The sequence below is a fragment of the Oncorhynchus tshawytscha genome, linkage group LG15 (assembly GCF_018296145.1).
Source record: "Oncorhynchus tshawytscha isolate Ot180627B linkage group LG15, Otsh_v2.0, whole genome shotgun sequence".
Lineage (NCBI taxonomy): Eukaryota > Metazoa > Chordata > Actinopteri > Salmoniformes > Salmonidae > Oncorhynchus > Oncorhynchus tshawytscha.
Window position 1 is genome coordinate 29,449,466 of NC_056443.1, and position 15,960 is coordinate 29,465,425.

The 15,960-nt window shown below is 43.1% G+C and overlaps 1 protein-coding gene across 1 annotated transcript; it reads left to right on the plus strand.

Annotated features, from left to right (window-relative positions):
• The first annotated feature begins 688 nt into the window (after positions 1-688).
• rab1ba (zRAB1B, member RAS oncogene family a) lies at positions 689-14,960 on the plus strand. Its single transcript, XM_024373834.2, has 6 exons — positions 689-981; positions 4,656-4,728; positions 4,857-4,952; positions 8,865-8,960; positions 9,188-9,319; positions 10,700-14,960. The coding sequence occupies exons 1-6, from the start codon at positions 968-970 to the stop codon at positions 10,892-10,894; spliced, it is 606 nt and encodes a 201-aa protein (XP_024229602.1). The 5' UTR covers positions 689-967; the 3' UTR covers positions 10,895-14,960.
• Positions 14,961-15,960: the final 1,000 nt, after the last annotated feature.

Below are 15,960 nucleotides of genomic sequence, written 5' to 3' on the forward strand. Positions count from 1 at the left end.
AGCTCAAGGCGACGTTAGCTTGCAATGCTCATGCGTAGATACACGTCATCTGGTCTAACCGTCGTCTGGAGCGGAACTGCGCATATGCAGGCCGTCAAATCAAAGGCACTCCGTAATGAAGTTGTTTTTCACGAAAGTGTAAACGTGTCAGTTTGTCACTTTCGCTAGTTTGGAGTAATAACATGTTCAACTACTTAAGACATTGGCTCTGATCTAGGTTGTGCCTTCAGATTTCGAAAAAGTAACAATTTTTCAATTTTCTCATTGTCTTCTCAAACCCCGGCCGGTCTGTTTGGTCTGTTTCGCTAGCGTTCGCAGCAGTCTCGCGATGTTGCGCCTTTGGGCTTAGAAAGTCTGCGGTGTCACCATGTCCAGGTATGGTGTATTCATGACAACTGGGAACTCGAATAGAAACGAGGTCAAATCACGACGTCAGTGATCTTTAGGTCGGAAAGTCGGAGCTCTAGAAAAAGGTCCGAGTTCCCGACTTGGAATACAGAGTTGGAGCAATTTTTTTTTTCGAGTTCCCAGTTGTCTTGATCGCACTAAAGTCGGATATTTCCGAGTTCCTAGTTGTTTTGAACGCGGAAGTAGACTTTGAACTACAACTCCCATCATCAGACCCTTTCTAGATTTGTCTGTAGTGCCACGTCATTTGATGTCACTGCCGCACCTGCGCAGCCATCTTGTACTTCTAGCGAGGAGCGGACACAGAAAGAAATCAAAAGGATCAAATAAACCTTGTCAAAACAGAAGAAAATAGGAATGTCTTTAAACGTTATATAGCCTCATAACGATTAGACACCCAAGAAGGACAAGGTTAGGTTAAAAAAAAGACGGTGAAATAGACATTCAAGTGCTTCGGATATCCAGACCTACAAGTCATCTATATTTTGCTTGTGAGTGAGAGGAGGAAGGAACTGTCAAATCGCCGAAAGAAAAACACATCCCGAACATCAGTCAAATCATGAATCCAGAATAGTGAGTAGACCCGCCGACCCACTAATATATTTTACTGTAATGGTACATGAATTATCAAACAAGCTATTGTTTGGTGCGGTCAGTTCCATAACAAGAGTTTCGAGCGGTATGTAGCTATTCAGCTAGCTAGCGTCAGCTGATCTCTTTCCCGTGCCAACCAACGCTAGCTGGCATAATGTTTTACATACACATAGCTAGCTAGGCATCACGTCATTGATATAACGTTACGCATGGTCAATAAATACAGCTAGCTTTCTTGTCCCTCAAACATCTGTCACTTGTGTGTGGCCCTGAAATGCTCGGTGCGGTGGCGACCGGAGAATTAGGACGTTGTGCTTAAACGTCACCCCGGTGCAGTCGTTACAGTAGCAGGTGAGATCTGAGATCGCTTGGTCAGAAACACACAGTTCTGTGAAGGTTCTTTGTCTCTAGCTGCAACGTAATGTAGCTAATTAGCTAATAATAACTTTGTTAATGTTCGGGACAAAACTTAGGTCATCTTAGGGACAAAACTGAGCCAGAGTATATGGGCTTGAGGAGACGAGATCTTCTCTGACGCACAGGATCCTTCAATTCAAAGTCCCATTGACCAGCTGTGCAAACGTTATGCCAATTCCTTTCGGTGCTCACCAGAATATGCAATTTCGCCGAACAACTATCATCATTACTGCCGTTGCCAACGTTATGTACTTTTAAAAAAAAGGTCTAGAATAAAAATAATATTCTTTCGTGATACTGTATTGCTGCTGGATCAGTCGACCTGTGCGCGGCAGTAATGAGTGATTTTTTTTTTTTTATCGGAGGTGCTGAAGGGAGAAGGAGCCTCGTAAGGAGACCAGAGTGTGGGTGTGTCAAAAGCGCTCTGCCATAGATTAGACCAGGGATTGGGCAATTTTGATGGGGCTGGGGGCCACAAAAAAACGGAACTCATCATGAGGGGCCAGTGGCTCATGGGTCTGCATACCCACATTCATACCCCCCCACCTTGCAGGCAAAACATTTTAGCAGCCCCCCTCTTGACAGTGAAGAGAACATTTACGTTTTAAAGTTCATCTCCTGCAATTCTACACATTTTTCCATAGGGTGGAGGCAGATGTTTGCAGTTTTTAATATAACTGATGATCAATTGGTTTAGATAGTTGGCCGCTAGACTAATTTACCAATCTATAAAATGTTAGCTGACACGGGCTAATTGAGTGACTGCTGATTAGTTTTCCATACACCCACTCCTTTCCGTACACCCACTCGCCCATACTCCGGTCGCCATATTGGACTGCAGCTAGCCATACTTGGCCGAAGGTGGATTTGGGAGTACATACCGTGTGTAACAGCAGTAATGGCAGTCATGATGATAGTTGCTCAGCATAATATGAAACATTTAGTTCTGTGTACAGCCAGAGGCACAGCTAAATGCCCTATGTAGAAGTAGTTGCTTGAACACAAATTAATATTGGTATCACCATGATGTGATCATTTCTTGCCTCGGCAGTCTTTCTCCACACTTTCTCTATATTGGGCTTAAGCCTACAATCCTAAACTATCCTAAGTAGTGTTGCAAGGTATACTAGTACCACCGCAATATCACGGTACCAAAACATAATTCAACTTATGATACCAACATTTTAGAATACCGTTTCAAATGATACTACCACATTTTTCAGCCCTACCGATCGAAAGAACCTGCTGGCGCCTGTTGTAAGATGTTTATAAAGTCCTTTTTGTTGATAAATTCAGTTGAATTTAAGAAAAAGCCATTAGTCTCCTTGTATGCGCAGGTCCAATAATATCCATTTCACTTTCATGCACATATCACGTGTGGCAGCTGTAATCATCGAGCTACATCCTCTGCCAGCCCTCACTCACCTCCATCTCTCCATCCTCTCTTCATGCGCATCTATTTTTCCATCAGTTTTTAAAATATAATTAAGCCATGATGGCGAGCAGGGATGCAGACCCTGATGAGTCTTCTGTTAGAGTTGTACATTTGTTACATTGGAGCAGCGTGCAGAGTGTGCCATGTTGATACATTGTATAATTTCATCGCCTGTTATAACCAAGAGCACCCACCAGCCTGTGTAGACTTTGCAAGTTCACTGTCATGCCGCCTCTGAGTGTCAGACAGGGAAACTGGAGCACCGTTCGCGACAGGCATGCCTGCACCTTTACAGCAAAGAAAACGGTTCGTCTCTAGCCTAAACGGTTCAAATATGACCCATATTACCTATTGGGATTAGCACACATTTTATATAATTTCACAAACAACATTGTTCAGTCATGTTACCAACTAGCTGACAGTAGGTCTAGGCACATTTGATTGGCCCAGGAAAAAAGGACAAGGCTCTGCTCTCTTGAGATGTATTTCAAAAAGTAGGATTCATATAGGCCTAATAACTATTTCAAAAATCTATTTCTTACAAGTGCTCTTTAAATTCTGTTTGGTTCCTAACGTCTTAAAAGTTGGTTGCAGTGTGTGTGTATTTGTTGGAGAGGGAGACCAGGGAGTGTGTGCGGAACAGAGGGAAAATGTGTGTGTCTGTTAACTGAAGGGTAAAGAAGGTTTCATGTTGTGTTTTCCCCTTACTGCTACAATAACATGTAGATCATTATGCATGTATACTGAATGAAAATATAAACGCAACAATTTCAAAGATTTTACTTAGTTATAGTACATAGAAGGAAATCAGTCAATTGAAATAAATATATTAGGCCCTAATCTATAGATTTCACATTACTGGGCAGTGGCCATGAGAGGGCATAGGCCCACCCATTTGGGAGCCAGGCCCAGCTAATCAGAATGAGTTTTTCCCCACAAAAGGGCTTTATTACAGAAAAAAATACTTCTCAGCAACCCTCCTCCTCAGACGATCCCACAGGTGAAGAAGCCAGATGTGGAGCTCCTGGTCTGGCTTGATCCCATGTGGCTGTGGTTGTGAGGCCAGTTGGATGTACTGCCTAATTCTCTAAAATGACGTTGGAGGTGGATTATGGTAGAGAAATGAGCATTTAATTCTCTGGCAACAGCTCTGGCTGGCAACAATTCTCTGGCAACAGCATGCCAATTGCACGCTCCCTCAAAACTTGAGACATCTGTGGTGTTGTGGGACACAACTGCACATTCTAGTTGCCTTTTATTGCATCCAGCACAAGGTGCACCTGTGTAATGATCATGCTGTTTAATCAGCTTCTTGATATGCCACACCGGTCAGGTAGATGGATAAACATGAAACACTTTGCATGTTGCGATTTAAATTTTTGTTGAGTATATATTCCTTCCTCCCATTCCTCCAGCCAAATCACAGATATGCCTTTGCAAATATGACCAAATCAGCCATTCTATGCCGTATTTTATGATTTGTATTGAGTGAGAAGTGTGAATTTCAGTGACAGGTTTTTGCGTAGCACATGCGTAAAACGTTTAGAAAACGGAAACAACCGTCCGGGGGACGGGGCGAACAGGACACTAGGCCACTGATTATAAAAATGTTTCTTCCCGTGGTATTGCGATACTACTCTATCATATCGTTAGTAAAACTTTGGTACCGTGACAACACTAATCCTAAATAGAATAAATTGATGCAACTTGACATCAGTGGTAGGGCTTATTACTAGAGTCAAGTAGCAACAGTGTTTATAATGTCTAGTCTTTGGTCTAATGCTGGATGCTTTCATTTCAGTGACTACCTGTTCAAGCTCCTCCTTATTGGTGACTCCGGTGTGGGAAAGTCCTGTCTTCTGCTCCGCTTTGCTGTAAGTCTACTCACTGTATATACTATTACTGTACACAGCTATTTAGTAAGTGGCGTTCGTTCTGGTGCCTTCTGTCAAAAATGCAGTTTCCTGGATCTGTTTAACTGTTCTCTCTTCCCTGCCTCCAGGATGACACCTACACGGAGAGCTACATCAGCACCATCGGTGTAGACTTCAAGATCCGTACCATCGAGCTGGACGGCAAGACCATCAAACTACAGATTGTGAGTCTGACACAATGACCACCTCTACCAACACCACTACCACGGTCGACCGATTTATGATTGGAGGACCAAAAAAATGCAGATACCGATTAATCTGACATTTTTTTAAAATTAATTTATTTGTAATAATGACAATTACAACAATACTGAATGAACACTTATTTTAACTTCATATAATACATCAATAAAAATCCATTTAGCCTCAAAAAAATAATGAAACATGTTAAATTTGGTTTAAATAATGCAACAACAAAGTGTTGGAGAAGTAAAAGTGCAATATGTGCCATGTAAAAAAGCTAACGTTTGAGTTCCTTGCTCAGAACATGAGAACATATGAAAGTTGGTGGTTCCTTTTAACATGAGACTTCAATATTCCAAGGTAAGAGGTTTTTAGGTTGTCGTTAATATAGTATTTATAGGACTATTTCTCTCTATACCATTTGTATTTCATATACCTTTTGACTATTGGATGTTCTTATAGGCACTATAGTATTGCCAGTGTAACAGTATAGCTTCCGTCCCTCTCCTCTCCTCGCCTCGAACCAGGAACACATCGACAACAGCCACACTCGAAGCAGCGTTACCCATCGCTCCACAAAAGCCGCGGCCCTTGCAGAGCAAGGGGAATAACTACTCCTCAGAGCGAGTGACGTTTGAAATGCTATTAATGCGCACCCAGCTAACTAGCTAGCCATTTCACATCGGTTACACCAGCCATTAGGCTGATAGGCTTGAAGTCATAAACAGCGCTGTGCATGCGAAGAGCTGCTGGAAAAACTCACGAAAGTGCTGTTTGAAATAATGCTTACGAGCCTGCTGCTGCCTACCACCGCTCAGACTGCTCTATCAAATCATAGACTTAATTATAACATAACACACACAAATACGAGCCTTTGGTCATTAATGTGGTCGAATCCGGAAACTACCATTTCGAAAACAAAACGTTTATTATTTCAGTGAAATACGGAACCGTTCGGTATATTATCTAACGGGTGGCATCCCTAAGTCTAAATATTCTTGTTACATTGCACAACCTTCAATGTATGTCATAATTATGTAACATTTTGGCAAATTATTTCGCAATGAGCCAGGCTGCCCAAACTGTTGCATATACACTGACTCTGCGTGCAATGAACGCAAGAGAAGTGACACAATTTCACCTGGTTAATATTGCCTGCTAACCTGGATTTCTTTTAGCTAAATATGCAGGTTTAAAAATGTATACTTCTGTGTATTGATTTTAAGAAAGGCATTGGTATTTATGGTTAGGTACAGTCGTCTAACGATTGTGCTTTTTTTCGCAAACGCGCTTTTGTTAAATCATCCCCCAGCGTTGCATCGATTATATGCAATGCCGGACACGCTAGATAAACTAGTAATATCATCAAGCATGTGTAGGTATAACTAGTGATTATGATTGATTGTTTTTTATAAGATAAGTTTAATGCTAGCTAGCAACTTACCTTGGCTTCTACTGCATTCGTGTAACAGGCAGGCTCCTTGTGGAGTGCAATGAGAGGCAGGTGGTTAGAGTGTTGGACTAGTTAACTGTAAGGTTGCAAATTTAGATCCCCGGGCTGACAAGGTGAAAATCTGTCGTCCTGCCCCTGAACGAGGCAGTTAACCCACCATTCCTAGGCAGTCATTGAAAATAAGAATGTGTTCTTAACTGACTTGCCTAGTTAAATAAAGGTATAAAAAAAATCTGCACCCAAAAATACAAATTTCCGATTGTTATGAAAACAGCTTGAAATCGGCCCTAATTAATCGGCCATTCCGATTAATCGGTCGACCTCTACTACCAACATCACCGCACCACCACTACCAACAGTGTGACTACCACCACTGACCCCAATTATTCGTCTGGTTCAAGATTTTTTGTTGTGTCGAGCAGCAGCAAATGTATATTTTTTGTTATGGCACACGAGACACCTGTCTTATTTGCACCCATCTCAGTGAACTAATCCACTGCGGAGGCACAGTTCAAGAAGGGGAGTGTGGCTGTGCTATGCACATCTCTCTAGAATGCACTCTCTCCCGCAAATTTGTGCACATTCATTGTTTAACTTCATTGTGTAAATCGTTTGCGTTTTAATTGCTAGTATCTATCAATTCCCCATTACATACAGTATCCCCAGTAGTACATTTACTGTTAATTCCTTTCATTTCTAATCTACAATGTTTGTTTGGTTAAGGTAATGTCTGGTAATGCGTTCAATATATTATTATTCTAGTCTTTTACCATTCTCATTGAGGAGTGGACATGTTATTTACAGAGCGCACAAGCTATGCTACATTTATGAGAAACTTGTTTTTGGATTATTTCATTCCATTTACGAATTTAGTCAATTTAGTCATTGTCTGTTGTTTGGAGCGCTCCTGTCCATGTTGAGTAAGGACGCGCTCCTGATTACGCATAGAAGCAGGCCAATAGGCTACCGTGCATGCTCGCAAATGTAGGCATATAAATGTGCCCATTTGTGGATCTGATAGTATTTCTGATTGGCTTAATGCACCACTGCTAATGACCTGTGGAGCTTCTCAAAGTAATGTTTTCTTCACCTCTAACAGCAAGCAAAACACAGTCTGTTTTTAACATCCATTGAGAATTACAATAGTTCCTCATTAAATAGGCCTACGTGATTACTTCTTATCCCAAGCGCAAATAAGGGAAAGGGGGATACCTAGTCAGTTGTTCAACTGAAATGTGTCTTCCACATTTAACCCCTCTGAATCAGAGAGGTGCGAAGTAGCCTACAGCTGTGTGTCTGTCCCGAGCTTACTGGCACAGTAAAGGCCCAGAATATTTTAGACAATGTTGCAAGGAGCTTCCGTTCTGACCCAAGTTTATAGTTTATACAATGTTTTAAGTTCATTGCAGACAGGCCATTTTTAGCCAATGTGATTTATATAATATTTATTTGAATCAGGATATTTTCTACCTGCAATGGGTTTATTTGTTTGCTTCATAGGCAAGTTTTACATATTTGGCAATAGAAGTAACTTATGTTTATCATTTTCATTTAGGTTTGGATAGAATTTTGATTAACCACATGACAATGATTTTGGGATATGAAGACATTATTATAAATTAAATGAAACTATATGCATATTAAAACCATAACTGGCATGCAGATTGGTAGAAATGGTAAGATAAATGGATGTTCCACATGACAGTTTGCAGACTCTTTGTGTAGCCTTTTACCGGCAATTTCCGGAGAGTAACGACAGAATCTGGGAAAGCCAGTAGGAGCGGGAAGAGGATGGTCGGGACAGGTTAGGTTTTTTTTCCTTCTGGTTATCTGTATCTCTGGCTCCCTCTTGAGTAATGTGTGTCTTATTTCATCAAACAGTGAAAAGCATCAGACAAGCTCAATGCATATATCGTTGATTTGATTAAAACAACACCACCATTACTGCCACTGCCCACTCCCAACACCACTGCCCACTCCCAACGCCACTGCCCACTCCCAACGCCACTGCCCACGCCACCCCACTGCCCACTCCCCCACTCCCAACACCATTTCCTGATGTTCTAAAGGCTTGAGTAGATTTGATAAACGGTTCAGTAACCTAGTTATGTTGCTTAGCTTTACCTCCTGTGTTTGCTCTGTAGTTTAACGACTCGCCCTAAGGCTAAACAACAGGGACCCCGTTCTGTTCCTAACATGCCTCTTTAGATCCAAGGAGAGGAACTATAGATGTTAGTGTGATTTTTCTATTGACCATACATACCTAGTGCTAATCCAGATGCTTTCAGGACAAGAAAGATGTGAACTTGGGTGACGACAAGCAAGTGTGTGTTTTTTAGTCATTTAAATGAACCTGGTCTGTTTTGTTTGTTGGCATTAAACAACACTCTCTCTCCCCTCCATGTCACTTTTGTCATTCTCCACTCCCTCCCTCTGTCAGTGGGACACTGCTGGTCAGGAGAGGTTCCGCACCATCACCTCCAGTTACTACAGGGGCGCCCACGGCATCATCGTGGTCTATGATGTCACAGATCAGGTGGGTCATTAGTCCAGAGGTGATCTGTGCTAAGACCTAGTCCTACTGGGTTTGAACTATTCTTAATTAAATGCTGTACTTCCCAAGTCCTTTTGACATACTAAAATGTTGTCTTTTGCATGGACATATTAGGCCTCTACCTGTTTCTCACATGCCTGTAGGATAGGCAGCCATTCACTGTCACTAATCTCACACTCTGTCTTGTGTATCTCCGTCCTGCTCTGTAGGAGTCATACAACAATGTGAAGCAGTGGCTGCAGGAGATCGATCGCTACGCCAGCGAGAACGTCAACAAGCTGCTGGTGGGGAACAAGTGTGACCTCACCACCAAGAAAGTAGTGGACTACACAACAGCCAAGGTACAGCTACCATACAACACCTACAATCTCAGATGAAATGCACTCCCAATGAGTAGTGTTTAGGAGATTTCAGGCTACACAAATCAATTATTGAATTTCTTTGTTTTGAGCGCTCAATATCTCTCTAAATCTATATTATCATTAATGTGGTAATACCTGAGGGGATCGAATGCATAATATATATTATATAATATTATATTATTTCATTGGTCAGATAAAAAAAAAAGATACTTTGAGTCAAAAGTACAGATATAATATTGTGATATGCAACTGTATAAATAATTTCCCCACCACTAGTGCATATTAAACTCAGACAAAATTACGCACCATACTGCCAGTACTTTTTGACAATTTAACGCATACAATACCAACATTTTTGAACCGTTATACAGCTTTTTAATGAACAATACAACAGGCTGAGAGAGGCTGGACTGAGGGCTTGTTGGCCTGTTGTAAGGCAGGTCCTCACCAGACATCACTGACAACAACGTCGCCTATGGGCACAAACCCACCGTCGCTGGAACAGACAGGACTGGCAAAAAGTGCTCTTCACTGACGAGTCGCGGTTTTGTCTCACCAGGGGTGATGGTCAGATTCACGTTTATCGTCGAAGGAATGAGCGTTACACCGAGGCCTGTACTCTGGAGGGGGATCGATTTGGAGGTGGAGGGTCCATCATGGTCTGGGGCGGTGTGTCACAGCATCATCGGACTAAGCTCGTTTTCATTGCAGGCAATCTCAATGCTGTGCGTTACAGGGAAGACATCCTCCTCCCTCATGTGGTACCCTTCCTGCAGGCTCATCCTGACATGACCCTCCAGCATGACAATGCCATACTGCTCATTCTGTGAGTGATTTCCCGCAAGACAGGAATGTCAGTGTTCTGCCATGGCCAGTGAAGAGCCCGGATCTCAATCCCATTGAGCACGTCTGGGACCTGTTGGAACAGAGGGTGAGGGATAGGACCATTCCCCCCCAGAAATGTCCGGGGACTTGCAGGTGCCTTGGTGGAAGAGTAGGGTAACATCTCACAGCAAGAACTGGCACATCTGGTGCAGTCCATGAGGAGGAGATGTACTGCAGTACTTAATGCAGCTGGTGGCCACACTGTTACTTTTAATTTTGACCCCCCTTGTTCAGGGACACATTATTCCATTTCTGTTAGTCACGTGTCTGTGGAACTTGTTCACTTTATGTCTCAGTTGTTGAATCTAGTTATGTTCATACACATATTTACACATGTTAAGTTTGCTGGAAATAAACGCAGTTGACTGTGCGAGGACGTTTCTTTTTTTGCAGATGTTACATACACACACACACACACACATAAAATACATACGTTTGACCCCTATCTATTCTGTCCCTATTTGCCGCCTGCAGGAATTTGCTGACTCCCTGGCCATCCCCTTCCTGGAAACGAGTGCCAAGAACGCCACCAACGTGGAGCAGGCCTTCATGACCATGGCTGCTGAGATCAAGAAGAGGATGGGCCCCGGGGCCACAGCTGGAGGGGACAAGCCCAACCTGAAGATAGACAGCACCCCTGTCAGGCAGTCTGGAGGGGGGTGCTGTTAAACTGGACTCTGTTCTGGATGCTCTCCTCTTCTTCACCCTCCCTGCTCTGGGCTTCACTTCCTCCACCTCTTAATCCCTCAGCCTCCCTCCCATCTCCCGTTCTCTTACTCTTGCCGCGGGATGGGTGGTTGGATAGGGAGGGGAGGAGTTGAGGGGTGAGAACTGGGGACTGACTTTAAGACCGTATCTCCCCACAAAAAAGTAAAGAGAAAAGTTAGGTGGGGGTTAGGTTGAGAACTTTTTTTCTTTTTTTCCAAGCGATGAGTCAGGAATGTGAACTGATATGAGAAAAGATTGGTATTGACTTAGAGGAGAACTGGGTGATAGAAGATTAGGTTTTAGATTCCGGCGAGCGCTTATCTTTCTCCCTCTCCTGTGTACACACACACGCACACACACAGACAGACAGAACAGGGGGCGGAGTGATTCTCCCATAGGAAGTCGTCACAGGTGAGGTTCTCTTTCCTTTAGGCTATGTCTGTCATTGCTATCCAATGGAAGTCCTTTAGCAAATTCAGTTTAGAGTGCTACAGTAATCTGTCATTTATGTATTGGACCTGTTTTATCTCAGACTGCTGGGGTGCCTTGTAGTCATGGCGACGTGTCACCGTCTTAAGTCCGTTTATAGGTATCAAGTGAGTGACGTTTTCAATCTAGCCTACGGTCTACGTTCCACATGCAATAGTAACACTAATGCACTATTTATACCCATGTATCCATCCATCCATCCAGTATGAACTGAATTGGCATTGGGGCAGACTGCACCACTACCAGCGTCCTAACAACTGAGTCATTCATCATATTAATCGATGAGGATACGGGTATCTAGGATACGGGTATCTTAGAAATAGAATGAATAGACCGGACTCTGAAGGAAGGCATCAGCAGAGAGGGGAGAGACATACACTTTGTCTGTGTGGAGAAGAGGGTGCTGGGAAGGATCGCTCTGACTCCCCGTAGAGCCTGAGCTTTAGGTTGATTCGACACAGAACAGGAGAACTTTTGGTTGAACTTGGAATCACTCCTTCCCTTCATCCCTCTACATGCAGATGGGAGGATGTAGTGAGAGACTCTTGGTTTTTGAGTGCTTTAATATACTGTATGGTGTTAGTTAGCTCACATCACTCCTCTTGTTAGGATTTCACATGTAAAAAAAGACCAAGCATAAATATTTGAGATCTGCTTAAGTCATGTTTGTATGTCTTTTAAGTTGTCAGGACTCCATATTACAGTATGCCCAAGGTGGTTCTTCAACATAAACAGACAGTGTACACACACACACACACACACACACAGAACGGGGCATGACGTAGTACTAGATTAGTGACGGGAGTATGTCGGGGCTTGGGCAAGCGATATTCAACTAATTAACAGGACATATGAAATAAGAAATTGGCAATATTCTCTCTTCATATTCATAGATTATTGTTCATATTTTATTGTTATTACAATGATTTTATTATTTGATATTTGTATTTTCTGTCATTTTTTCTAATGGAAAAAGCTTGTAAAAATTGCTTGAAATGTTGTCCAACTTCCTTTATCGGGTGGGTTGGGATGTTGTTTGGTCGGGGGAGTTGGGGAGTTGTCTCTGAAAGCTACTGTTCCCTCCTGTGCCTCACTGGACTCCGAAAGATACGGACCGCGTGCATATCCTCTGTAGCATGTCACACCACAGGATCTTTACGCCTTGGCCATGGCCCACTTCTCAGACCGTGTTGCCATCCACCATTTGTCATCACGTGTCCCACAGTGCAGTTCTTTTATGGTTGTCATGGTTTCATGTCAGTTAGTGTGGTCATTATGAAAGGTAGCCATTATGAAGCGTAGCCAACTCATTACCCCTCTCTCTAGATCAGTGCGTGAATGGTGTTCTTCAATCTTCATCATTGTCAACTGCTAGCTAGTTCCAGTAGCCTCTATATAGCTTAAGACATGGAGTGTGTTTGGCTGATCAGAATGTGTGTTAATGGGCCTGGCTTTCCTGACTGAGTCCCCCTTCTACAGGAACCTGCCCTGCGCTGTTCCCTTCCCAGTCTGTTCTCATGGCTGTGTGTGATTTCTCAGGCATTCCTATGGAACTATGGAACCTAGCAGGAAAGTGGAGAAAACCCTCCAACCCCTGACCTTAACCTACCCCTGACCCTAACCTACCCCTGACCTTAACCAACCCCTGACCTTAACCAGCGCTAGTTTTGAATTAATGTAATGCACTACAGTACGGCTAATACTACTAATATGGCCTCTAAGCTTTTTATGTTCTTGACAACAAAGAATATAGGCCTTTGTCGGTTATTACAACCTCAGTTTTCGATCCATTTTTCTGTAGAAGTAGTCATGGTTTACAACGGGACTGGGAGGAAAATGGTTGAAATTGCAGTGACGTACTGTTAGCCAGGACTGGACCCACAGACCCGTTACAGCACTATAGTGAGCCTGTTGTGGAATGGACACCTCCATCTGGTCCTCTTGGTTAGCCCTTGGTGTTGCCAGTCTGACATGGTGCAGTAGGCAGTGTGTGACCGTTCTAACCTTCGACCTGTACGTCTTTATGACTATGAGAAGAGCAGACTGGAAGGGTCGTACTCTTAACGACAACTATGTAAGCGTGTTGCACTGTCATGTTATATGGTCATTGAGCCTTGTTCAGTTTGGCGTTGAGCATTCCATTGGGTTTGAGCATGTTATGTCATCATGGTCACGTTACGGTCTTAGAATAAGTCCTAGATTCTGGTTCATTGGGTCGGAGTGAGTTTGACTGTGCTTGAACGTTCAGGGGTAGCAGGGACTGACTGGTTTTGGCATGCAGACCGGATAGGAACTCCCATCGGCCTCTTTAAGCCAATCAATATATTACAACAATGTTCTCTGAATGGCTCCTACTACTCATCGATAAAACGGAAACTGGCTTGGACTTTCCCGGTCGGTCTTTGACAGGTAGTTGAAGTTAAGGTGGCACAGACTCGGCCTCCCACAGCCTCGGCCTCCCGGCTCAGAGCTCCATGTAGTAACGTGAAGTTGCAGCCTCAAACTGATGTCCAATGTGTACTGACGAGTTAGTGAGCGCTTACTCTGCAGAACACAGCTACCAACCAGTCTATGGCATTAAGGTCTAGAAGAGCGACGCGAGGGCTGAGAGCAGGTTTAACAGAAAGTATCTGTTTGTAGATGTGATTCTTTAGGGTAGTAGATACAGCAGTCATCTTAGCACTAATGTTAAGGTGTTGTCTTTTTGGTAGAGCCTTTTACAGATGTGGTTTGGCCAAGCCTGCGATGCGATGCAAGACTCAACCAGACTGGATTGTGTGCCAGCTCTCATTTCATGCTCATTCAGTTTGGTATGATGAATTTGAGGATCTGGTAGGCCTAAGTAATCGCTGGTAGGAAGGGAGGGAACAGTAGTGTGTGGGGTCAGGGTCGGGGACGGTCTGTGTGCGTGACATTCCTGCTCCCTGAGCACAGGTAGGCTTTTCTCTCAAATCTCACAAGTCCTTCTGAGAATGAAACGATTGTTTGCAACTCTCCACACAGACACACGCACACTCGGTCACACAGACTCGCTAAATTGGACGTTTCACGCTATAACAGTGCTTTTTGATTTGTTCTGAATGTGCTTTTCCTACCAAGAATTCTTGATATTCTGATTTTAATATATTAATTGAAAATATACTGTGGTAATATTGTGTCCGGTCCATCGACGGATATGAGGGAGGGGTTTAGGAAATGAGGGTGGGACAACACGTGGGGGTGGAGTTAGCAGCTGGCTTTGTTTGGGCTCGTACTCAAATGTGATTGATGGAACTGCTCAAATCTTTTATTTTTTTTATTTTTTTCTGTGTAATTTGCACACTTCTTTGTGGCTTTCCCATGGCTTAATAATGGAACACGTGTTCTTTAATAGCGAGCGTCATGCAGGTCCCCTCCTGATCCTCAATTTTTTTCAGTTTTTCGCTTGTCCACTTTGGTGCTCTCTGTCTCACTGCTGAGTTTGATCATGATGTTTTTTTTTATGTACATATTATAAATATATATATATAATAAAATGAATACAAAAGATCAATGTCAACATGGGTAAACTGTCCCTCATTCCCCTCCCATGTAATGTGTATTATTATTATCAGTACACCAGTGTTGTCAGCTATATGAAGGTCTGTTTTATATGTACAAGTCAATGTCAACCGTGTGTGTCTGCAGGAGGGTGTTTGGCTGGAGGTGCCGCAAGAGGTCACTTTCTTCCCTGAATCACCACCGGAGGGCAGGAACAGTTCCTGTATCTGCCTGGCAGCCTGCCTATCAGCTCTACTTTGTCCTTGATTTGACACACGCATAAACAAATGTTGAGAGTGAAGAAGGCCCAGACAGCTGTTCATCTGATGGTGTACTCTTTTACTCTGCATGAGAGGGAAGTAATGTGTTCAGTATGGAGCTGCTTCAAATAGAATCATTTACAATGAGTATTGCTTGGGAGAAAGAGTATGCTGTGGGCAGGGAAATGACAGCTCTAATATAAAGTACTCTAATATAGTCTTAGGACTGCTGCTGCAGACTACTCATTGCTGTAGGAAGACCCTCTCAGCAAAAAACATACCAGCTAATTCCATTCTAGCACTTTTTGGATTACATATTAAACAATGAAGCTACTTTTAGCATGGCAGTCTGAAAGTCACTACAATGGAGAATTGCAGTCGTGTGTGTACTGAAATTCATATTTTGATTTTGAATTCAATTAGGTTTTGTGATACATGCCAAATACATCATTATTTTCAGTCATCAGCCAGACAATGGTCTAGACACGTATCCTTAAGTAGCGGTCAGGCTAAGAAATAGGACATTGTCCAAAATCAGTCCAATGATATATGCACTGATCTGAGAGTGTGATACGGTCATTGAACAGGGCCTGTATTCACAAAGTGTCTGGAGTGCTGAGTGCATTTTAGATCACAGTAAATACGATTACATGGGCGGGGGGGGGATCTGATCCAAGATCAGCTCTCCAGGACCCTGACCTATGTGGAATCTCTCATGACTAAACTGACCCATTGTCCTTCCTTCATCTCTCCCTCCCT

What these genes read in the sequence shown, in the direction of transcription:
- rab1ba (XM_024373834.2), top strand. An exon ending in TCTATGATGTCACAGATCAG is followed by an intron (nt 8,961 to 9,187) that starts GTGGGTCATTAG and finishes CCTGCTCTGTAG; the next exon opens with GAGTCATACAACAATGTGAA. An exon ending in TGGACTACACAACAGCCAAG is followed by an intron (nt 9,320 to 10,699) that starts GTACAGCTACCA and finishes TGCCGCCTGCAG; the next exon opens with GAATTTGCTGACTCCCTGGC.